The sequence below is a fragment of the Colletotrichum tamarilloi genome, assembly GCF_030869305.1.
Source record: "Colletotrichum tamarilloi strain Tom-12 chromosome Unknown Scaffold_122.1, whole genome shotgun sequence".
Classification (NCBI taxonomy): Eukaryota; Fungi; Ascomycota; class Sordariomycetes; order Glomerellales; family Glomerellaceae; genus Colletotrichum; species Colletotrichum tamarilloi.
The window spans coordinates 13343-36686 of NW_026849505.1; the positions used below are offsets into that span (position 1 = coordinate 13343).

A 23344-nucleotide genomic window follows, 5' to 3' on the forward strand; every position below is an offset into this window, starting at 1 on the left:
CGATATGGTGCCCGCCCAGAGTACTATCCAGATCTTCTTCGACCCAAACAACTCTTTTTTTTTTTTTCTTTTTTTTTTTTTTTCAAAATTACGGATTTTACAAAAGGGACCACGGAAGAAAATTATTCAAATTGATATTCTCAGATGGAATTACTTTTGCCAGCTCGTAGGGTGGGAATTTATGTTGCCTTCCGAGACGATCATCAATCCATTAGGACTTTGAAGCAGACCGAAGAAAGTGTTCTATGATCAGCTCAATATCGACATGCCCATACCTTTCTTCCTCAATAATTACGTCCGAGCGTCTCAACGCGTATGCAATCTCTGCTCTCGGTATGCCGAAGACTTCGATAAACTTGTGAACCATTGAAGTCCTAGTAGAGTACCAATCCTTGTGAAATGGTCCAATCAAGCGTGCAGTGGCTCCATGATTGTATTCGTGCTCGATCCAAGCGATGTATATAGCCAAAGCATCTCTGAATGCGCTTGTAGGGTCCGGCCAATCTGCGGCTACCACAGTGATGTGGTAGAAGCAATCGCGTTTGTAATCTACTTGGTGGCCATGCTGTTCGATAAACATGAGTGTTGGTAAACAATGGCACATTGGGGTAGATTTCCATCATACCTTGGCTTCCTCCTTCCCTTTCACACATTTCTTGTCTGATCTGCTTTCCTGCTCAACCAGTCTGTCAAGTCTGCTCTTCATCTGATTGAACCAGTCGTTGAGCAAGTGCTCAAAGTCTTTGGCACTTAGATCTTCCATTTCATTTTCCAGAATGTCAAGGAATTCTGATTCTTCGTCGAGTATAGCGTCGATTTCTTCATCCTGTAGATGGAGTGGTCGAGATGAATCAATGAAGCCATAGTGGCCATCCGCTGGATGACGCTGGAAGCAAAGATGGGACATTCCAAGCTCCTCATGCTGCTCCCACCGAAGGAAAGAGAGCAGCAAGTCTTTGCCTTCTTGCACTCCTCTGTATTCCAATACGAGACATAAAAGCTCCATTGCCGCGATTGGAGATTTGCCCCAGGTTCTTTGCCACCAAAAGCTGGAAGAACTCAGCAAGTCAACAGCCGAGAGTCGGCCAGGAGATGAGCAGGGGCATCTGCAGCCATCTTTGGTGAAGACACTCGCGTCGTGGGCTAGTAGTATTCGCACAGTCTCCATAGCGGTCCAGAAGCCGTGCCTTTTGCTGTTTTGCACCTGAACAAGAGCGAAGTGTAGTGCCGTTCGATGATGTAGATCTTTGAGGTTGATGTCAGCTCCAACTTCAGCCAGCTTTTTGACCAAGTCAGGTTTACTGAACTTAGCGGCGATCATCAGAGGAGTTTGGCCCATGCTGTTCATGTGATTGAATAGCTTAAAACCATTCTGCAGTAAAGTTTCGAGATCAGTGACGCTGGTGTCATAATGTAGGAGACAATTATTTTTAGTTCCTGAAGTCGTATCATCGAAAGTGAAGTTGGCCGTACTACACTTCATCAAGAGTTGATGAAGAGAAATTTCGCGTTTTTCATACTTGTTAGGGTACGAAACATGGTACAATAAGACTGCGTCTGCCGCCCAACTCTCGATAATTCTTGTATCGGCGACGTCCTCCAGTCGAACAAGGAATTTGAAGATCAGCATCCAATGATGACGGACGGCGGCGAAGTGTAGGAAATTGCGATACTCGGTGTCGACTGCTTCGATGTCGGCTCCTGCTTCAATAAGCAGGGCGACGGACTCTTCTTGATTTTCCGCAGCAGCGTACATTAGAGGTGTGATGCCATGGATGTCAGTCATGTTGACGTCATGTCCCGACTTGATGAGTGCTTTCAAGGTGTGAGGGTCCAAAACAGCCAGGTGAAGGGGTGTCTGCCCGAGGCTATTCTTCTCATCTTTTTTGGACTTAGAGATCCACTTGGCTACTGTTTGCGTCGACCCAAGTAGAACAGCTTCATGGAGGGGTGTCATTCCAGCGAATCCTACGTATCATATGTTAGGACCCATCGAACGTCATTGTTCTTTCCTCTCCTCAGAGAATCTAAGTAAGCTGGTTTTTGAGCTTACCTTGGTTGTATTCGCACACAATTTGGAAGTATTCGATGAAGAATGGGTCAGGAACATGTCCTTCTGAAATCCAGTTTGGTGATGATAGTGCCGGCCAGTCTTGGAAATCCCCAACAACTCCAGAGATGTCGTAACCCAGATCGAGAAGAATTTCTAACAAGTCCAAGTGGGGGCCTTCGCCAATCCACTTCGCGCATCGCACAAGAAATCTGTAATGACGAATCATTGATTTTAGCCATTTCTCCTGCTCCCAGTCTGTGAGTTTTACTCACGCTGCACTGTCAGTCCCCTTCTCCATTCCAAATTCTTGCATGAAGAGTCTTAGTAGTTTCCATTGAGTCTGGTGTGTTCCCATCGCCCACGGGTACCTCAGAACCTCCTATCGCCATCATTTGTCAGGATATGGCCGTAACTTAGGTTCTGGAAAACCTACCTCGATATAAGATTTCCCACCTGGATTCACATGGCGTCTGAAACCTTGCGGGTCTGCTCTGTAGAGCTGTCTCAGACTTTCACTAGCCTCTTCGAATCCAATGCTGTAAGTCTCGCACCTCCATATAATCTCGAAACCTGGAGACGTGTACGGCACGATTTGCTCCACTTCGAGGTTCGGACGAAACGAGAACCTGCCCGCGGATGTGATAGCATAAACCTCAAGCATTGCTGCCCATCTAATGCCAAACTGCGAGAACGCAAGCCTCACTGAAGCTCCGTATTTTGTCGTGTTGCAGGTCTCCAGGTCGCAGCTCTGCTGGAAAGTCCCCCAAGGGGTATACTCTAGAGCCCAGAATCGATGTGTTGTCCTGTTCGTGCGGTGGCAAGCACAAGAGCATGGTCTCAAGAGACAATTTCCCTTAGGTCTGGCTCTCAATCTCTCTCTTCTTGGCACTCTGCTAACGGAGGCGGTTGGAGATTGGGATAGGTCTGAAGCAGTCGCTAGAACCAGCTCTGAGGCCCGCTCTTGGGTAGGTTTCGCTGTCGATGGCAGAGTTTGAAGGTGACTGACTAGGGTTAACTCTTTCAGCTCGTTCGAGTTTCTGTGCGTCGTGATCCTGATAGTCACACTCTGTTAGATGATTGAAAGGCAGCAGAAGCCTCTTCAAACGATTATGATACGCACAGGATTAGATTGATCTTCGCCCCCCTAATACTTCGCTGCAAAGCTACCACATTTTCTTTCCAATCTTGGAAAGCAAGGAACTTGCGCGCGTTGTTCTTTGCAGTGCTTTTTGATGTTGGAGGTATCTTCGCGATCAGAGACTTCAAATCCCGAACAACTTGGTCGCAATCCGCTTGACAATGTTGAACCACAGAATCATTGCGATTAGAAGCATGCGCAATTATATCCTGCATAACATATGTTAAGAGATCCAGTTCTCGGATAAGGGTGCTGATATCGGTCGCAGCCTTGCCCGCATTGTCGTGGATAGCTCGCAATTTGCTGGCGCCCTCACCAATCTGTGCCATGAGGGACACAAAACCAGCCACTCCAGCGGCAACTCCAAAGAATTCAGCCATGCCCTGAGACGACACGCAGGAGAAAAGAAGATAAATTTTCGAGGGAATGCCAACGAGAGGGAGGATCTTGCTATAGGAAGATTGACGAAATTTTGTGGGAAGGACGAGGGGTAAAGTCAGGCTCTGCGGCAGTCTGCCTCTGGGTTCGCCTTGTGTGCTGCGCCTTCATGGGACCAACCTGATGGAGGTTTCCAAGCCAATCGCATGGCCATCATGCTTCGGCACTTCTAATTAACATGAAGTGACCAGGCGATGACAAATATTTGTGAATGATTGGCTGGAAGCTCTTGGAGTACCTCAACATATCTCGAAAGCCCAGTGAGAGCACATGGGGGCTTCCATTGGCTCCTATTCGAGTGCAGTCACGACAGCAGGCAGCCATTTGGAACATCGACGTTCCAAACAAGGGCAATTTCAGTGGAATCGTTTGCGAAAGTCAACATCGTGATCCTAGACTTCTCATCTTTTTTACGCTCGTTTCTTTTTTTTTTCCTCTTAAACATCGAGGAAAAGAGGCAATCTCAGCATTCAAGAGTGGCGATGTTCTGTAATGATAGTCTATTCGTGTGCCTCCATGATATATTTAACCGTTTCACTTTGACCGATTCGTAGATCTGTCACTCACTCGTCGACCTTGGAGGTCGTAGACCCCGCCGTTGAACCATCGCGAGGCCTGGTCTCTTTGGCAGGTGGCTGGATCACGCCCACAACCGGGCGGTCCCCGATTCGCACGATCCTCAAGTTTCAAACCCTCTTCGCGAGGACTCATTGCTGCTCGCGTCAGAAGTTGTGTGGGAGACGCAAAGGCAACACTAGGGGCCTAAGCAAGGTTGATTAGCACGATTTGGACGGATCACGGCGGTGAATTATTTGCAGTAGGTAGCTCATAAAGGACCCATACCAGTGCTGCCAGGGCGAATGCTGAATTCCTAGGAAGACTCAGTACCACGGCTCCGACGCTTCCAAGAGCGATCGTGCTAGCAAGTAGTAGGGCTTGAAGCCGCATTGTTGCCTTGCTTCAATTTCGTGTATCGGATAGGTTTGTCAAATTTGCGTCAAGTGACGGTCAACTGAAAACTGGTGGGAATATGGAGATGGGAACGTTCGGATACGACTTCTAAACCAAGGCAGGGGCACTCTAAGTCTTATGTAGACCATTCTCCAGAGTCCAAGTCAGTGATGCCGATGACCTCTTCATGTTTCTAAAGAACCTCGCCCAACTTACTCGCGATATCTCAGAGGCCCAGATACAGTGGTTCTAACCAAAGGGTATCGTTCGCATGTACGTTCGATTAAACTTTCCCTTAGCGCGCGTTGATTCGGTAGTTGTTGCTCTTCAGGCCTCAGCCACGGTCTCTTCGCTCGAGTGCACTGTCCACTCAGCGCCTTTAGAGCTTCCGTTGAAGCTTAAATCATAAAACATACAGAGTCAGAAACGCTAGCGCCCACCAGGATGAAACCAGACTACGGAAATATTCTAGTTTTGCCTTGACTCAACATATCGCCGTAACGATATTTGGAGAGGAATCAGCTGAGAGACACGTAACAGGTGCTTGGCACCTAGGACAAGGCATCGATCGCTGCAGGTATTGCGAGCGTACCCGAGATCTCAGCATCGGCGTCGGTAACTTCACTCGGGCGTAGATAGCTGCCGAAGCCGCGATCATTGTATCATTGGGCTCGATAATAATTCATTAGCTGCTCAGACGACTGTGTTGGCTTTGAAAAGTTCATTCTTCCGTAGCGCTTGCCTGAGTATTGGGAGCTATATTTGCTCGCAAGACTACCTGTCGTTTTGGGACGTGATGACCATATTCCAGATCCGTAGTCAATCGGGGCATACCCACTATCGTTGCCTTCAAACCACCTACCCAATCTTCAGAATCGGCACAAGTTTCTTCTCGTACTCTCACTCCTACGCTGGAATGAAGTTCTCTAGTCCAGAGGTCGTCAGCGTCTCTCAACATCAGTTCCACTGGCTTTGTCCATGGCCTACTAATAAGACTTCTGTCTGAACCCATTTTGCCTCGAGATCTGCGAACTTCCTGATGATATGTTACCATAAACTTTGCCATCCACGTATGCTCGTCCAATTTGAACATCTAGCGGGATTGGGAAGTGTACAATTTCACTAGTCAACGACTCAAACCATTCGGAAAGTAGTAGCTTGCTTTGGAGCTTTCGCATGGATCTCACTGCAACCAGCACAGGCAGGATAGAATTTGTTACACCGAATCTCTCATTTATCCTGACTGCCATATCAAAGGATTCACACTTTTGCCTTCGTCCCGCTAACGAGTACAATAGACCTCTCAATCTCAAACGGCCCTCCGCCGTACTTTTTCCCCAAATACTCAACAATGACAGGCTTCAATTTGTGCCTTAACTTTTCCTTTTGCTCCTCAGACCAGTATCTCTCAACGGTACCCGTAAGCAGCGCCTGAAAAATAATACAAAATTGCTCAGGATCTCTGAAAGTGATAGGCTTGGCCAGAGTTTCCGAGTCAATCTCAGTCAGTCCCGAAGCATTATACATGGCAGCCGCGAAATAGGGATCATCCCATGCGCCAGGTGACCAAAGTCCGGTCAGATGGCATGACTTCTGCGGCCATGGCACCGGTTGCTGCCCGGGGACGCTAAGGTTTGCGACGGCATCGCGGGTATCGTAGACCCAACCTTCCGTTGCCCATGTAGAACTCGCGATACGGCCGCCTGGCTTGAGGACGCGGTACAGTTCTACTAATAAATCAGTGACAGGCCAGGGAACGATGTTTCTCCTTGACAGTGTTGTATCCTTTGACAGTAGACATTGGCGGCGCACATACCTGCTAGACCCGCATAGGGTTCAGCGACAACCATCAACGCCATGCCAACGACGATGAAGTCAAAGCTGTTCGACTCAAATGGTAAGCTCTGATGTAGTCAGTAAAGAATCCATTGTTACATCAACCATTCATGTACAAAGAGACTCTAAACTACCCATATTGGGAGGGAGCCTGTCACATACCGCCATATCCGCCTGGACCACCGTCGTATCCGTCCAGCCGTCCTTCCCAACTCGGCCCCTGACATGTTCAATCTGACCGCCACTAGAATCAGAGCAAGTCAATCTCACAAGCCCCTTCACACCTTGCCCTGTTGACTTCAGCATCTCCTGAATGCAGGCCGAGACAACGCCTGCACCGCAGCACATATCAAGCACCTCGATAGGCTCAGTGAGCGAAGCAAACTTATCCTCTGTCAGACCGCAATAATTCAGCAGCGGCTGCGTGATCGGAGCAGTGATGTACTCGGTGTTACGGTAGATGTTCCCGACCTTGGGGTTTCGCCAGAACGTGGTGTGGTTAGCCCTGTCTCCCGCGGGGCTCAGGGCCGCGGGGTTGAGGAAGAGTTTGGATTGGCCGGGTGTTCCCTTGCTTGAGTGAGTGTAGGATGCCATGCTGATGGCGCCCAATTTGATGCATCGGACTGCAGTCGGAATGAAATTCAGTTCGAGTGTCTTTGATACATGTACAGTGGCAAGTAGGAAAGCGCGCAAGCTCTCGTGATAAGACTGGTTCAAAGGGCAACATTTTATATAACAATTCGTCCGTGCCATTGAGCATTTTTATACATCATTCTGAGGTGTTCTACGGTACCGAGAGCGAAGCTGAAGGGTGATAACGCATTTGAGATGACTTTACATGTATAATGCAAACCCTACCGTTAGAGACAGACGATAGCCCCACTTTCCGAAACAAGACTGAAGACTGAAAAAGATAGGCGGAACCAAATCCTACCCACAAAGGCGAAATTAGGTCTATTCCATCACGAAGCTAAAGTCCGACGGCCATGCGGCTCGTCAGATCTTGCTCCTGGTCGGGGAGGAATACTGATCCGGCCAGGATACCATTGGTAGCCCAGCGCGGCTTCGTGTGTGCAGATGCTGGGATGAGAATGGGCTGAGGTGACAATATCTTGAGTGCGTTTCCTCTTCCCCTCAACAACTTTCTCACATGGCAGTACTTATCGCTCCGGGTTGGATTCGCACTTAAACATTCCCTTCCACCCTCTCGGCAACTTCCTTTGATTACCGTCAAGCATGTGCTAGGCCTTAACTTCAATAAGCTATCGGGTTGTGAGAAGCAAGAGCCGAGAAGGCAACCAGCTCACTATGGGGGTAAGGTTTGTTGTTAAGCATGAGAGTTCAAGCTTAAGTGAGGTGGAGTGAAACCCCTGGTGGGATGCGAAAGTTGTTGGGGAGTCGAGGGGTGGGGGACTCTCAAGATCGGTGCGAGGCACTTGGACCCGTCCCGACGGCGTTTCTCTTCATATGAGGCCGCCGATTATCAAGACCCCGCTCCGTGGCCGGTGGTGCTGTGGAGCGTCCCCCGGGCACCATCGCGGATGGTTTCCGGTGAGTTTCAACCTTACTGCTCGTGGTAACGAGCGCGGACACCCCGCGGTGTGTGTCGTTCTTTTGAATATTGCTAAGGCCGGGCGCCAGTCACAGCTAGTTTCTCGGGATGACAAGCAAAGAGTTGATAGTATTCCCACAACAGGCTCCCCGGTATCCATGCTTGACTTGCTATATTGGCGTGATTGAAGACACGTATATGCACTGACCGAGGGAGTTAAGTGCTTCCCTGGACACACGAAAAATGTCTTTGATATCTCAGAGCTTTTAATGAGTAATCATCAGTAATACTTCCCGTTGCATGGCCCTGAAATGCCAGCTCAAAGTATGTCGGCAACTCAGCCTCTAGCGACACAAAACTAGTCCGATCAATAACCTGTGTTTTCCAGTCAAAAGAAGGGGCTGACGAGAGTCCCAGGTATTGTTGGGCTACATTTCCCGCCCTTTCCGATTCTCGCGGGAGCTATGCTTGGGAGGTACAAAGCTACGCGGGGTTTTCTCATACGAAAGCACTTCAGCAGGAGTTGAGACACCGTGAACTATAGTGAGTGAGCCCGCACATTTGTTGGAGGCTCGTTTGAGTTGGAGTACCATCTCTCTTGAATAAGGTAAAGTACTTATTATACTTATTAAACACGATGAGATATGAACAAAGACGACAAGTCTTGAAAATCCACGAGGCAATAAAATCTCAGCGATGAGTACGCGTTCTACCTATCGTAGGATGATGCGCGACTCGAGGATGAACCACGCACCCTGCCTACTTACTTGGTACTTAAGTCAAAGCACCCACTTTTGGGCACCCCCCCCTTTTGGGCACCCCAAAAAATCCCTCCCAGCCACTACATTAAAACCCTACCTATTATTTTAATTTAATATAATAATTATAAAAATCGTCTAAATATATTCCTTTTTAATATATATACTAACTAATAAGTAATAATATTATATACTAAAAATAAGCTTTAATAAGTACTTAATACTATTAAAAATAGTCTTTTTATTAAAAAGGCCTTAATTAAGTTCGGGGTTTTTAAAATAATACTTTAGGGTTAATAAAAAGGCTATTAAACGAGGGTAAGAGTATTTATAAAGCTTTAAAAGCTTTTTTTATAATAAAAAAACTAGCTAGTTTAATAAATTTAAATTTAGTATTACCTAAGTATTATACTAATTTATAAATAAGTTAGGGAATTTATTAAATAAGTTCTAAAATCTTAAGGGGATACTAAACTATTTAAAAAGAGATAAATTAACGTTTTTATTAAAAAGAATTTATTAATAAAAGTTTAAAAAAGTTATTTAATAAATTTATATTATATTAATAAAGCTATTATTAATATAATTAAATTATAGTTTAGATTATTTAATATATTAAAAATTAGCGGTATTAAATAGGTTAATAAGTATAATATAAATAAAACTAATATAATAGAGGGTAAAGGAGCTAATAAGCTAGTTTTAAGTATAATAAAGGCTATAGTAATATAAAAAAAAGAGCCTAGTTTATGTACTTAAGTAACGATTATTAAGTATATTTTTGTTAATAATAGAGCTATTAAACTACTAATTATTTATAAAAAAAAGTCGGTTTAATAGTAATAGTTCCCCCTTTAACTTATTATTTATAATAATTAGAAGTTTATAATACTAAATAATAACTAAATAACTAATGAGATTACCCTTTACTAGTTAAAAGAAGTATTTTTATTATAGACTAAGACCCTTTTTATTAAGGGGCTTAGTAAGCTAAACTAGCCTCGACTATTAGTATTAAATAGGTATAGGAGTTATATAATAATAAAATTTATATAGGAGTATTATTATAGTTAAAAAGTATACTATATCGTGTGATTTCCTTTAAAAGCGTGATCCCGTTAAGGTCGATCTTTTGTACTTATAAAGCCGGAAAAAAAAAAACCACTATATATAAGAGTATTATAAAAATAACGTCTACTTATTATTCTTATTATTATATATTTTTTATATCCTCTAGCTATTAAATATAGCTATTTTTAAGCTTATTAAGTTTTATTATAAAAAAGAGCTTAGTAAGGAGGATATAGTAAATAATTTTATTATTATTAAAAAGTAGTACTTTTTAAGCTATTACTAGCTTATTTATTTAGCTAGTTTAACGTTATTAAATATATAAAATAAATAAAAAATAACTAAACTATAGCTACTTAATATAACTAAGCTACTTTTTAATTTAATAATCCTATTTATATAAGTTATACTATTTAAAAGGGGTATAAAAGCTAAATAAACGATTAATAATATTAATAAACTATTTAACTAAGTATTAATAACCTCTCTTATTAACTAATTAATTCTTAAAAAGGCTAGCGAGCTTTATAATTATTTAAAACTATTTATAGAGCTTAGTTTAGATAATAATACTTAATAATTATTATTTAAAAAAATAAAAAAGGTTTTTAAAGAGTAAGCTTATTAATTAACTATATCTTAGTACTAAGTTTAAGTTCTTAAGGCTAAGATTAAGTATATAAAGCCTAAAAAAAAAAAAAGTATATTAATAAACCTAAATACTAAGTTTATAAATATTTAGAATATATAAAGAGCTTAAGAGGACTTTAATAATTATTTAGTTAGTCCTAATTAACTTATAAGGGTTAAATTATTTAATAAGAATTTTAATTATATTATTATAGTAGTAGAAGGTAGTTAATTAATTAATTATAGTTAGTATTAATGTTTAGATACTATGTTTTGTTAGGGTGCCCAAAAGGGGGGGGTGCCCAAAAGTGGGTGCTTTGACTTACCAGGCAGCTAGGAACAGCCTCACCAGGAACCGGCCCCCACGACTTCGTAAAGAACAAGCACATGATCAACACCCAGTTCCGACCCAAAAATAAACCACAACAAGTAGAGACAAGAGCTTCTTTCTATAATGACGTCATATTCCCAAGGCAAGGGCAGGAATAAAAACGTGGCAAGGTAAAGCAAGGAAGGGTAAGGTGAGTTAGACACTAGTCGGGCGGGTAGGCAAGGTCACTCGACACCACCAACCCAAGGCAAAGATACAAGCAAGCCACCTGACACTGTCAGACGGGTTGGGCTGCACCCAAAACGTGAACTTACCGAGAAACCGAGACCGTCACGACACCGACATCACGTTGTCGCGCGAAATGCTTAACGGATCAGATAAACGGGTGTGGAATCGACGTTTTCGATGCGTGCACGCGGTGGTTTCTTCGTTGTGTTTCTTACATTGTTGTCTTTCTTAAACACCCGTATCCCTGGAACATTAGTTATTTGAGGCCATGCGCTGACGGAGAGTCATATTATCATGGAACAAACGTGTCTGCAGACCGATTCATGTAAACGGGAAGACAAAATGATCGCTTATAACTGGGTACGCGCGCGCACGTTCGCACAAGCGAAGGGTGAAGCAGGTCAGGTAACTGAGAAAACGGATTAGAACTCATGATACAATTGTATGTACACTTGATGGACATATATACAGCGCCCGCCGTCCCCGGCCGCCCTGCATGCTAGTCCAAGCCTCTTCTACGATCCCTTGCCGCCAAGGCCCGGACGCGTGCGGCGTCGGGCTGCGGCTTCTGAATACGGCACGCTGATTCTTCGGGAGTCCTCCTACTGATACTACTACTGCTAATGCCCTTTGCGGGGCTGGCATCACGACGGCGTAGGAGATGGGGTATCTTTGGTGAGGATGCGCGGAAAGATTGGGGTATCGAACGGAAAGGAGATTTGCTGTCAAGGTAAGACGCCGTCGTTGTTGTTTCTGGTTTGGGTGTTGGTGTTTCTGAAGACTCCATCACGTCGTCGTAGAGGTCGAAGGGAAGCTGGGTTGTCGGGAACTCTTCTTCGCAGTCGTCCTCTTCAATGGCGCTGTCGGTGTATTCGCTAGATTGCTCCTCCTCCACGGTAGATTCACGCGTCAAACGGTGCTCTTCTAGATCAGAGACCGACGTCGTCAGAGAATCAGGATCTTCAGACTGTGAGGTATCTTCCTCCTCGTCGTCGTCTTCATCATCGAGACACTGAAGCCGCCTCTCTTCGAGTCGGCCGGACTCGGATCCAGAAAAGGATAATGTTCGCGCGGGCGTGAGGTTGTGGTGGTAGCTGTGGTCGTGATCATGGTCGATTGGGGACGACACAGAGGTATCGGAGTGCATCGTCATGGAGCGAGGAGACAGAGGGAGATCTGTGGTGATGGCGGAAGAGATAGAGGTAGAAATGTGAAAAGGCTCATGCGTCATAATGGGCTTGTCGTCATCATCATCGTGAAAGAAACAGGGACCGTCGTCGAGGCTGCTGAGGTTGGTGCTCGCGGTGCGAGAGCTGCATCGATCACTGAAGGAGGTACCGGTGGAAGATGCATAGTAGCCTTGCGCGCATGAATAGTCGTCGGGGAGGTAGCTTGAGAACAGTCGCACCAGGGAGTCGAGCGAGCGTGTTCTGAAGAGCTGCAGAGCGTACGACCACTGCGCCGTGCCGACGAGCTTGGGGTTCGCAATGATCTCGACAGCAGCGAGATCAAGAGACATGTTGAGTTCCTTCAAGCGTTGTTCCTTGCGGTCAGCCATGAGGCGATGGAACTCGTCGGCGGTGTCGGCGATGTGGGAGATCTCGCAGACATCATTGTGAAAGGCGTCGGGGTCCTGGATGCTGGAAGGAATCGTGTTGTACTGGTCTTGCAGTTTGGTGGAGAGATCCTCTCTCTTCATCCCAAACTTCCAGAAAGGCCAAGCACAACCCGGTTCGTCCATGTTAGGGCAAGACTGTACTGAAGAGGATAGTCGGCGACGAGAAGTAGTTGTCGATTGGTAGTAGAGGGAGTCGGAGTGGAGAGAAGAGTCGGTTCAGGCGGTTCGGAGGAAGGGAATGAAGGGTGGCTGGTGAGGCCGGTGGCTTCGGTTTTCTCGATGGAAGAAATGGTTGTTTTTTAGTGACGACATGAAGAACATTTAGATGCAACTGCAAAGGGTATCCATTGTGAATATTCAGGTGTCCGTGAGGAGCGAAAGGTGAATGTCGGGGTTGTTGATGGGCTCGTTGGTGATGAGGATGGACGGTTTCAGGGCGTGGGGACACCGAGGAGAGCGGGAATGAGTTGGTCGGGGGGTGCCCGGACGCAATGTGCGTGAAGCCAGAGTCGGACGAACTTCACGCCGATTCAAAACATCGCCAAAAGTCACGTGTGGCCGGAGAGAATTGCAAAGATGACGGGAAAGTGCAAGGGACCCGGAGACGCTAGCGGCACACCAAGCAGCACTAGCGCCGACAGGAGGCCCTACGACTAGGGGGGCATCCCTGCTGTGTCCGACAAAATCGGAACACGAGGGCAGGGCTGTCCTGGCCTTCTCAGACTCCGCCACTCTAGCGAGCCAATGGTAGAAGAAGGAATGATGCAGAGTAGCATGGTATCTTCAGTCAGAACCAATGGAAACGCTTACTAAGGCTGCAAGCGTCTGAGCGGGTCCACTCACGCAAGCCACGAGACGATATTCTGGGTTGGCCCGGGCGCAGGCAGTGAACCACAGCCAGGCTCTGCTCTCACTCACTCACTCACTTTTCCCGCACTCTCCGTCTGGCTCGGAGCGTGAATGTGAGTCTTTCAGTTGAGTTCTCAATTTCCATTTCGGTGGCGACAGGCAGCCTGCTTCCGCAACAGCGGGAGGATGATGGAAAAGGAAGAAGAGTTGGTTGGGCGGAGATGACAAGAGGTGGCGACAGAAGTCCAACAGGATGGCTCAGTCATCAAGCCTCGCTTCCACAGCCAATCACCGAGTGACTCGCTCATTGTTGGCCGTTCTCACTCACCCGAGGCACATTTCGACTCATCAAGATTCATCGAAACCCACTCATTTCGCAGTGTCATTGTCTCATCCCGACTTGCGATATTCAATACTATCATGGCTTGCGACCTGTCTTCAGTCAGTCTGACACCTCAGTCCGGATCTCCCGACAAACTGCTTCCTCATAAGAAACCTCTTCCGCACCTGTCCCAGTCACGGCCGGGCCGCTGTCTCTGTTTCTCCAGTTCTCAACTCATTCGCCTTGACGCGTGAATACGGACAGGTCAAGTGACTTTATCCCGTTCATCCTCATTGCGTCAGGTTATGGTCAACTGTCAGGGGCCTGGCGGGCACTGCGAGACCTGCAGACCATCGTCTCACTCACAGTGATCGATCCTCCTCAGTGTGCGCCGTTCGGACCGTTGAATGAGAGGCGCTGTTGTGGCTGAGAGATAGTCGACGTTCCGGTTTGGCTTGATGAGCGACGAAGCGCTGAAGGCTTTCGTTCGATGAAGCTAATGTCACTTCCCACAATAGGTCTGCCGCTGGGATACCTCTGCCCCTCTGTTGACCAGGGCTGATGCTGGGTCAGATCTCAAATGGGAACGATCTCTCCCCTCTGGGCCTCCAGCGCCATGCCTGGTTGGAAGCCCTGCAGCCCGGCCAGCCCATCATTTCAGTCGATTTTCCTCTTCCCCTCACATCTTCTCCAAGACCAAGGCCAACCGGCCCTAGGCACCAGTCTCGTTCCACAGGGTTCGATGACTCTTCAAAACCTAGGGATATGCGCGCGTTCCAAAATCATTTCCGTACTCAGTGAGTGTGTTTCGTCCTTAGTTGCGGCCACACACAAAGATATCGCTGAATGTGCTGACACTGAGAGAATCTCACTCAAACACCCAAGCTGCTGCTAGAGCAGCGTAATCTTACAATTAGTATCTTTGCCCTGCTGGTCGGCCGATAAACTACTTGAGGCTGAGACTCCATCAGCAGGCCCTCCCATAAGGTCCCAAGGTCCCTCCCCCCGTCAGCTCAAGTCAGCTCAACCCCGTTCACTCCCCGTTTATCCCGTTCCCCGCCGTCGTCTGCTCTTCAGTTGACATTGGGCTCATCTGTCCATTTGTTCATCTGACGTCGAGTTCTGTCCGTCTGCCCTTCTCCAACACCCCGACAGAACAGCTTGTTAGCAGTGCTCAGGAGGCTCATTAATGCCGGGCTGTTCCTGCATCTGTACCTGGCAGAGAAACTGTTTCTCTCCTCCTGTTTCTTTTCCCCTTTCCTCATTCATAAATCACGCCTCGGCCAACCTACAGACCGCTGCGCTCTGAACCCTGCCCATCGCAAAAGATCTGACCACGCTCACCCTGCCGCGCACCATCTCACTCTCACTCAACTCGCCTGTCTGCCTGGCCATACCAGGATAGACAACATCTTACCTCACACCAAACTTACGTGTCCAGGCCAACCCATCCCGGCCAGACTCACTCACCTCATTGCCACTGCGACGACAACGACGACTTACACCTCTCACCCCACGACCCGCTGTCCGGAGTGCCTGGCGTGGTTCCAGAGTCCATCTTCCCGTAAGGTATCCGTAGCTGCCGAGCCGCCATCGCAAATCAAACCGCGCATGGGCCACGGGGGCTAGGCAACATCGTCATCCCTTCCCTCGCTTGATGGGAGACCGCCGGATCCGCGGCTCGGAGGAGCCGTCGGAAGAAAAGACAGAACCGTTCTCTCAATCTGAAATCGATGCCCGCATGAGAAACATTCGCGTAGAGGAACCCTTTGACCTCATCTCGGGCGACCCCGTGCCGCTAGACAAGCTCCGTGTTGAGGAGCACCACCACAAGCAGGGCATCCGCATCCTCGTTCGACCCCTTACTCGGAGCCGCTCGGTGAGCCCGGGTAACTACAACTGCCAGTGGCTCGCTCTCCGCGCCGAGGTTGCTTCTGAGCAGGAACCTCAGCACAAGGTGCTCGCCGTCTCCCAGACGTCCCGGGACATAAAGTTCTCCGTGCGTATTCCGCCGGAGCGGTTGGACGACAACACGCCACGCCCACCGCTGTGGTGTGAGCTTTACTATGATCCGACGAGCGATAACCAGATCCTTCTGAACAGATCCGAGGTGCCCATTTCATTGACGAGGATATCCGACGGTCCAGGTTCTTGCGCCAGCTGGGGGGTCAATCCGGGAGCCCCCAAGGCGCTGTCACCAGGAACATGGAGGATAAACGTTCGCGATGTTGAAGTGCTCGACTTTAGGATCCTGGAGAAGCGGCCCGCCTACTTCAAACATGCCGACTCGGACCTCAAAGACGAACTCCCCTCAAGCTCAAACTCGGATGCCCTCAACGCCTCTGGTAAGCGGTCTTTCACCGCCGATGATGGTGAGCCACGGTCCGAGAAGAAGGCTCGCACGACGGAGGAGGCCGGCATTGTGAAGAAGGAAAAGGAAGACGGTGTCATCATGTTCCTCAGACCACAAGCACAACCACTCGTATTCCCCTTGCCCACAGAAGCCAAGGGCAGAGAACTTGTGGCGACAAACGGCCACGCCCTTCTGGACATGCAAAAGGACGAGACGGTCGTCATCCCCGGCGGCTGCGAGATCGACGAGTACACAGTCTCCAAGCGCGACCAAATCGCCTCCACCGCCCTCTCCTCCGTCTTCACCGCAGAGCACTCCAACGTTCCAGACGGCATCGTCACTGTCAAAGTCCTGAAGACCCGCACTGCCAACGCAAACGCCAACACCGCCTCGAAGCCCCAGGACAACAACGAGCGTAACGTGATCCGTCAGGCCGACATGTGGCTCCGCGAGTACCAGTCCCAAGACGACCTCCGCCACGAGTCCATCGTCAAGCTCTACGGCGGCGACGCCCGCTACCTCTCCCTTTACATGGAACACGTCGACGCAAAGGACCTCAGTGCAAAGGGCGTCTGGCGCTCCCAGCTAGACCACAGCTTCCTCGGCGACCGCACTGACGCCTTTGCCATCGCGCGCGACATCAGCGGCGCACTGCACTATCTGCACAGCAAGAACCTGGTCCACAACGATATCAAGCCCGCCAACATCCTCTACTCGCCCTCCCGCGGCGCCGTGCTTTGTGACTTCGGCCTGTCGACGCACACCAGCGGGCCCGTGACGACGGGAGGGACGCCGTACTACATCCCGCCCGAGTTCATCGGCAAGAAGCTCCGCGGCCCGCCGTCAGATGTCTGGGCGCTCGGCGTGACGATGCTCTACGTCCTCGGCAAGATTCCCTTCCCGGACGCACGCTCACGGAAGCAGGCTAAACAGACGGCGCTGTACTGGATGATTGCCGACGTGAATCGACCCCCGCCCCCGCCGAACCCGCAGCAGAGGGGCCCCGCTCAGCCTTGCCCTGCTGTGGATCAGATGTACAGATGGCTGAGCGAGGTTGCGGTGGCGAGGGAGAAGCTGTACCCGCGCGACAAGCTTGAGCGGCTTGTTTCCGATATGTTGATACCCGCGCCGACACAGCGGATCACCATGGCCCGCGTTGTGAGAGAGCTGTATGTCATGGAACAGCAGGCTCTCGTGAAGAGGTGATCGGTTGCGCTCACCAATACCCTTTTCTCATGTTTTGGCATGGATTTAATCTGGATTATACATTGTCCTTTTGGTCGAGATAGGCGCCACTGCCCCGCCGGTGCGCATGAAGCTGCATGATGTTTGCGAGAGATACCACTGATGTTGAGAAAGTAGCATGCATGGTTTTTGAGTAAGTGCTTTTTGATTGGTTTTGGGATTCACGCCGACCTCGTTCAGTAATATTGACGCAGGTCAGGCCGCATTGCATTTGGTCATATTTGGACACGGTTCGCATCTCATATATACACATACATATAACTGAGCATAGCATCTTTTGAGAAATTTCCTTTTCATTATCATATCGGTCATCCAGAGGATGAACTGGTATCAAGCATTCATGTACATTAGAAGCACGAACGCATTTCTCATGCTGTCCCCTCTTCCGTGATAGATGTCTTAAGACACCTTAAGCTCCCGTCACATCTTTTCCCTCTGGATGCTGTCTTACAGACTCACGCCAAAGACAAATGCCATGCTGAGACCAACGACCGATGAGAGGGCCAGCATGTGGGCTCCGTTGCCTGCCGCGCCGCTGGAACCGCTGCCTGAGGTAGAGTTGCCCGTGCTGTTCCCGCTGGTGCTGTTGGTTCCGTTGGCGCTCTGCTCCTTGATGGTGTGGACCGTTACGCCCTCCGTCTTGCACTGATCCGAGGGGAGGGTGGTGGCGTTTGAAGTGAAGCGGATGTCGGCGCACTACATCGTCCGTCACGTTAGCATCCTCTCCACAGAACGTTTCTTTCAACAAGCATCCACAGTACTTGATCAAAGAAGATAGTAGAACATACGTTGTAGAGTCCAGAACCAGACTCGCCGACAGTAACAACCTGGATACTTCCCCTCTGACCGTCCTTTGCGGGCGTTGGCAGCGCAAGCTTCTCAACACAGAGGGTGCCGGAGCCGGTGGCGTTCCAGAGCTGTGGGGTGAGGGTGATATTGTGCGTCGTGACATTGCCGCCGGACTCCAGGCCGAGGTTGATGAAGACGTAGGTCCAGTCGTGGTGCAGGTCGAGCTCGATGGAGCCGCCGTCGAGGGGCCAGTCTGTGACGTTGCCTCTTCCGTAAGGGACTCCGGCACCTGGTGAGGAGGTCAGCTTGTGTCACTTGTCGCACTCGAGTTACGGGGAGACGAAGGCAAGAGTGACTGGGAAAAGAGGGGAACTGTACAGGGGTAAGTCCACTGGGAGTAACCCGTCAGGTTCGTTCCGCTGAGGGTATCAGCGCGCCATGAAGGGTAGGCGAGGCCAAAGTGAGCGGACGCAAAATTAGCGGCGCCGAGGGCGAGCAGGAGGGTCTTGGGGGCCATGATTGCAAGTGGTATGCGATCGACAGAGCTTCTAACTTTGTACAGCGGGTCAGATGGAGAGATCAACGATGGAAGAGGACTGCCAAGAAGATGAAGAAGAGGATGGCTGGAGGTACCATAGCTTGACTTCTGTGAGGCAAGCATTTATATAAACAAATCAACCTCCGCACGTAACACCTGCAGCATACCTTAAATGGGTAGCTTATCCTTTCTTTTGGGATGTCACGTAGACAGGGATCTGAGCTGTAAGCATCGTGGCAGGTAGACTAAGGCAGGCCAGCTTCCGCGCGAAGAAAACTCCCTCACACGCCACAGTGAGAGCGGCCTAGACTTCTTACGGCGCTACCCTGTGGTGCGGCCTCAAGGGGAATAGCCCGCTGGCGAATATACTGTGAAATAACAGCAGCATATCGAGGCCTCGGGCTGTCCTCATGGCGACAGGGAATGGAAAAGACAAAAGCCTCGGACTGAAAGACCGAGAGGCGAGCAGTTCCGCAACGGGGAAGTACACCAATGGAGGGCACCAACTGAGCAAGTTTATTTTCACTTAGGCAAGGTACCTGAGTCTAGCGAGCATTTGGCTGGTCTTTGAGCGAGATTACCAAAGAGCCAAACAGGCGGCCCAGATGTTTCCTTCGTGAAAAACGGTCGTTTGGCTGACTTGAGGTTGGGCGAGAGGCTCAAGATGGGAATGGTCCCCTTGTTCAGCCGGCGAATCAGAGTTGGTGGATGGCGGGGGCGGGGGAGCGGCGGGCGCTAGCGCGGATGCAAGTATCTTGCTCAAACTCACGCACTCTCTCCCGCAGTTGCAGCTCCCGAATGCGCTTCCTCAATGCTGGGGAGATGACATGTACTGATTGGCCGAAAAACGTGAAGAACGGCGGTGGTTGTGCCGGCCGGAATGAGCTGGATTGTTCAGTTCATCGTCTGAGGCGGTCTGTCAGCTGCTCTGGAGTTGATTTGGTAGCTGGAGTTGGATATCACGTGGGCGTAACTTACCAACGTCTCTCGATTGCTTGGTCCAGAGCATCTCGAAAGATGCTGACGCTGCTTTCATATTATGGAACAAGATGTTAGAACGTTGACAGCGCCTCGAGATGCAGCTGGCAGGTTGGTTAAGGGGATGTTGGATGATGCTCAGAATATCGCAATAAACACCAGAGTTTAAGAGCGACAAAATTTGACATGGCAAAATGACGGACTCGCAAACGATTCGCAAGTCATTTTTGGGTTCAAGACGATTCGAAGAATAGGCGTAGACTACTAAGATAGCATCGTGTATGCAATACATTATATATTCTATCTTTTAACCTTCAATTGTACCAAGAGATAACGCCTCGGCGCAATGATGTCAATGTTCTACAACATCAAGTCATGAAATATCTACTACAAGAAGAGTTTACGATGGTGAGTGTGCAGCCGATTCAAGACCAACTTTGCTACAACTTGGGAAGCTGGTTGAGAGACCACAACCCAGTCTCATCGGTGTACTGCTCCCCACCGACAAAACCCCCAGATACAGGCCCTCTCCCAGCCTGCCAGAAAGGAATCGTGACAAATATGTCCTTACTTGAAATATTCGCTACAAAGACCCCAGCATCCCCCAAGTCCCACCGCATAATCATCCCAGCAGGCGCTGGCGTCCCAGGCACGAGTGGCCAAATCTGCCCCTCACCCCATCCCAGCGTGTTATTCACGCGGTCCACGCATCGCGACGCAATCACGTGGCCGTCCTCGTAGGTCGCGAGGTACTCGGAGCTGATCTCGGTGCCGTCCTGTGCGTGCGAGTGCCACCAGACGACGGCATATGGACCCAGACGAGCATGGCCCCAGAAGGCGGCTTGAATCGCTTCCTGGAAGGGACGGTCGACCCAGGTCTTGTCGTGGTAGCCGTAACCGGAGAAGGACATTGCCGTGTCGCCGAGCTTGAGGTCGACTGTTGCTTCGGCGTCGGGGAGGGCGTTGGCCCAGGCTACGCCTTCGACGTTTTTCTCATTTACGCCAGCTGCGTCGGTGCCGCAGGTGTAGTGGGGGGCGACGGTCTGGAAACAGCCAGTATGTCAGTCTTCCGGCCATCCGATTGGGTAGTAGACTTGTACTCACGTTGCCTCGCAAGATAAGACTTCCATAGATGCCAGTCTCAGGAGAGTTGATGGTCACATTATAGACCGGTCTCGGCTGCAGCAAGCTTGAGCCCGACCAGCTGACCTCGCTGCCGCCGAAAAAGTCGACGCCCATGCTCTTGTCCGCCCGCTCGGTGATGTTGGCGTACTCGGAGTTGACTCCGTAGCTGAAGGCCGTTCCGTTCGCGAAGGATCCGAACAGGGATACGTGGTACTGTGTGGTGCCTACATCTGCGCCGTTATCGGTCGGTCTCTGGATCTCAAAGTTGAAGACGACGGTCTCGTTGGTCGAAGGGTTCATCGCGTCAAAGTACCATCTGTGGAGACCTTGAGTCAATCACATATATGGCAGGATGCAGCAGGGGGGGTTAGCTGCACGTAGGGTCTGATGACGTACGAGTCAAAGGTAGTTGCGTTCGGGCCCGGGTCGATCTTGAAGAAGTCTGCTTCACCGAGAGCTTCTGTGGTGAACTGGACCTTAGTTGTGCCATTATATAAGTCTTTGCCAAGCTGGATGACACGATCTCCTGTGCTCGTCTCGGCAGAGCAGGTAGATGCCGAAACGGCTACAGCAGCCAGCAGACAAGCTTTAATTTGCTTCATGGTCGGTTGTAATTGAAGATGGTGCGTATTAAGATCGGGGCTCTTGATACAATCGACTTCTTCGTAGGCCAGCCTGGATGTTTCGAGGATCGCTGCATGTTGGCTTATATAGAGCAGAAAAGACTGCCATCATTTAGAACTCTGCTGCGCCGAGAAAAGGGGACACTCGACTCAAGATGCTCTCGCTATTCCCCCACTGAACATAGCCGCAACCCTTCAGTAGAGGCTACTGAAGCCGACCAAGCTCCCCTGACATCGCATCGCAGAACGAATCAGCCGAACGCTCCGGTGCGGAAGCCGCATCGAAAAACGCTCATGTGCTCATGATTCCTACGTCTCTCTACGGCTACAAGATATTGCAGCGTCGAAAGGTTTGTGGATTACAACATCAACTTCGGTCTCGGTTCATCCCGTCATTCGACTCGCAGCTCGGTTTCGGTTTCAACGGTGGTGTTCGCTTGAGGGAGTCTGTAGTTCGTCATTTCCCGTTTGTCATGCCCATGTTGCCAAAGGAGCCCGAAGGACCCCGAGCGCCGCAAGTTCCTATCTCCGGATGGAACCTCATTACGTGAGAGGTCGGCAATGCGTCCGTCGGCGTCGGTCGAGCAGCAGCATCCGGATCCGGGGCCAGGCTGTTTCTCCAGCCGCCCGGGTACCGCTCCGGAATTTCTCCACTCCTCGGTGTAGACGTCATCATTGACTTTGGTCACTTCAACCGCCAAGATCGGAGGCAAGGAAGCTGAGCTTTGACGAAACAAAGTTTGGCCCATCCCCGCTGCCGAGTCTATCTCGACCGCACTCGAAAACACCCTACCACACCTGCAGTCCGCACTCACGAAGTTCGCGGCTTGCGAGAGAAGATGCGATTTCCGCCATCAATCCAGCGCAAAGAACAGAACAAGGCGCGCGAAATCACCTCGGGATCGCAAGTTGAGCAAGCTTAGCCAGCGTCGATGGTTTAGTGGTAAAATTCTCCGTTGCCATCCAGCAGCGTCGGGGAGCCGGGGGTTCGATTCCCCCTCGACGCAATTCTTTTGCTCCGCGGACCAAATCCGTCTCCTTTGGGGTAGTACCTGCCGCCGCTGTTGCTTCTGGTAGTCCCAGTGACGTTGCTGGACTGTCGACGCACTTCGCCCACGTTGTCTGTCCTATTAATACTCAATCGGCGCCTCCAAATAATTTTTTGCGATGGAAACCAGTTAATGGGACACAATAATGCCAGATTCAGTGTGGCATCGGACCGAATGGCATTGAAATAGTTAACGTATTTCCCCGGACTGGGATAATTGGCTTCTTGAACAAGACCAGCCTTGGCGGTTAATTGTAAGACTATAAGATCTGGGGAGACTTCGTGAGCGTCTGAATAAAGCATTGAAATACGGGTTAGCGTAACATCGTATCAGATCGTTGTACTGCGCCGCGGTGGCATTCGCGAACGTGTACGAGCTATGGTGTCGTCGGCGTGGATGGATGGCATCGTGCGATGAGACGTTATCCTTTAGCTACGACGATGCAAACGATGCGACAATTGGTGCCAAAATCACGGCAGTCAAAGCAAAGATATCTTGCCCGATTGACTCAACGTAAGGCGACCAATAATTATCGACGAATTGAGACCAAAAGAAGGGTCACCGAAGATGTTGCATCATATGTGCCCTGATTTTCAGTGTTGAGAAATGGGCAACGGCGCGATTGGCATGAAATGGACGGGGAAAGTTGCGGCGGCCTCAAGTCACTCGGTATCTTTTCTCGCGCCATGTGGGGCTTTGTTCGAAGCGAGCGAGCCAATGGATCCACCCAGAGAAATCCGCCCATCGTTCAGCCCCGTCGCACCCGCATGGGTACATTGATGCTGACCATTACGATGCTGAACCAAAGTTCTTTTCATTTAGCGACACCATATACCTGTGTGATATCTTTTATGATGTGTTGTGTTGCG

The 23344-nt window shown here is 49.5% G+C and overlaps 9 protein-coding genes across 9 annotated transcripts; 1 reads left to right on the forward strand and 8 right to left on the reverse strand.

Moving 5' to 3' along the window:
* Positions 1-211: 211 nt before the first annotated feature.
* CTAM01_14414 (uncharacterized protein) lies at positions 212-2714 on the reverse strand (the record flags this gene model as incomplete). The annotated part of the gene is made up of 5 exons (XM_060530415.1): positions 212-565; positions 626-1968; positions 2054-2262; positions 2326-2432; positions 2487-2714. The coding sequence occupies 5 exons, from the start codon at positions 2712-2714 to the stop codon at positions 212-214; spliced, it is 2241 nt and encodes a 746-aa protein (XP_060374983.1).
* A 1449-nt stretch (positions 2715-4163) lies between these two features.
* CTAM01_14415 (uncharacterized protein) lies at positions 4164-4577 on the reverse strand (the record flags this gene model as incomplete). Its single annotated transcript, XM_060530416.1, has 2 exons — positions 4164-4391; positions 4473-4577. 2 exons carry the CDS (start codon positions 4575-4577, stop codon positions 4164-4166), a joined length of 333 nt encoding a protein of 110 aa, XP_060374984.1.
* Positions 4578-5840: 1263 nt separating this feature from the next.
* CTAM01_14416 (uncharacterized protein) lies at positions 5841-7010 on the reverse strand (the record flags this gene model as incomplete). The annotated part of the gene is made up of 3 exons (XM_060530417.1): positions 5841-6307; positions 6397-6484; positions 6579-7010. The coding sequence occupies 3 exons, from the start codon at positions 7008-7010 to the stop codon at positions 5841-5843; spliced, it is 987 nt and encodes a 328-aa protein (XP_060374985.1).
* A 4475-nt stretch (positions 7011-11485) lies between these two features.
* CTAM01_14417 (uncharacterized protein) lies at positions 11486-12727 on the reverse strand (the record flags this gene model as incomplete). The annotated part of the gene is made up of 1 exon (XM_060530418.1): positions 11486-12727. One exon carries the CDS (start codon positions 12725-12727, stop codon positions 11486-11488), a length of 1242 nt encoding a protein of 413 aa, XP_060374986.1.
* Positions 12728-15432: 2705 nt separating this feature from the next.
* On the forward strand, positions 15433-17334 carry CTAM01_14418 (uncharacterized protein; the record flags this gene model as incomplete). The annotated part of the gene is made up of 1 exon (XM_060530419.1): positions 15433-17334. The coding sequence occupies one exon, from the start codon at positions 15433-15435 to the stop codon at positions 17332-17334; it is 1902 nt and encodes a 633-aa protein (XP_060374987.1).
* Positions 17335-17820: 486 nt separating this feature from the next.
* CTAM01_14419 (uncharacterized protein) lies at positions 17821-18679 on the reverse strand (the record flags this gene model as incomplete). The annotated part of the gene is made up of 3 exons (XM_060530420.1): positions 17821-18069; positions 18162-18451; positions 18541-18679. The coding sequence occupies 3 exons, from the start codon at positions 18677-18679 to the stop codon at positions 17821-17823; spliced, it is 678 nt and encodes a 225-aa protein (XP_060374988.1).
* Positions 18680-20118: 1439 nt separating this feature from the next.
* CTAM01_14420 (uncharacterized protein) lies at positions 20119-21405 on the reverse strand (the record flags this gene model as incomplete). The annotated part of the gene is made up of 3 exons (XM_060530421.1): positions 20119-20721; positions 20783-21119; positions 21200-21405. The coding sequence occupies 3 exons, from the start codon at positions 21403-21405 to the stop codon at positions 20119-20121; spliced, it is 1146 nt and encodes a 381-aa protein (XP_060374989.1).
* A 478-nt stretch (positions 21406-21883) lies between these two features.
* Positions 21884-22102, reverse strand: CTAM01_14421 (uncharacterized protein; the record flags this gene model as incomplete). The annotated part of the gene is made up of 1 exon (XM_060530422.1): positions 21884-22102. One exon carries the CDS (start codon positions 22100-22102, stop codon positions 21884-21886), a length of 219 nt encoding a protein of 72 aa, XP_060374990.1.
* A 261-nt stretch (positions 22103-22363) lies between these two features.
* On the reverse strand, positions 22364-22777 carry CTAM01_14422 (uncharacterized protein; the record flags this gene model as incomplete). The annotated part of the gene is made up of 1 exon (XM_060530423.1): positions 22364-22777. The coding sequence occupies one exon, from the start codon at positions 22775-22777 to the stop codon at positions 22364-22366; it is 414 nt and encodes a 137-aa protein (XP_060374991.1).
* Between the last annotated feature and the right edge of the window lie 567 nt (positions 22778-23344).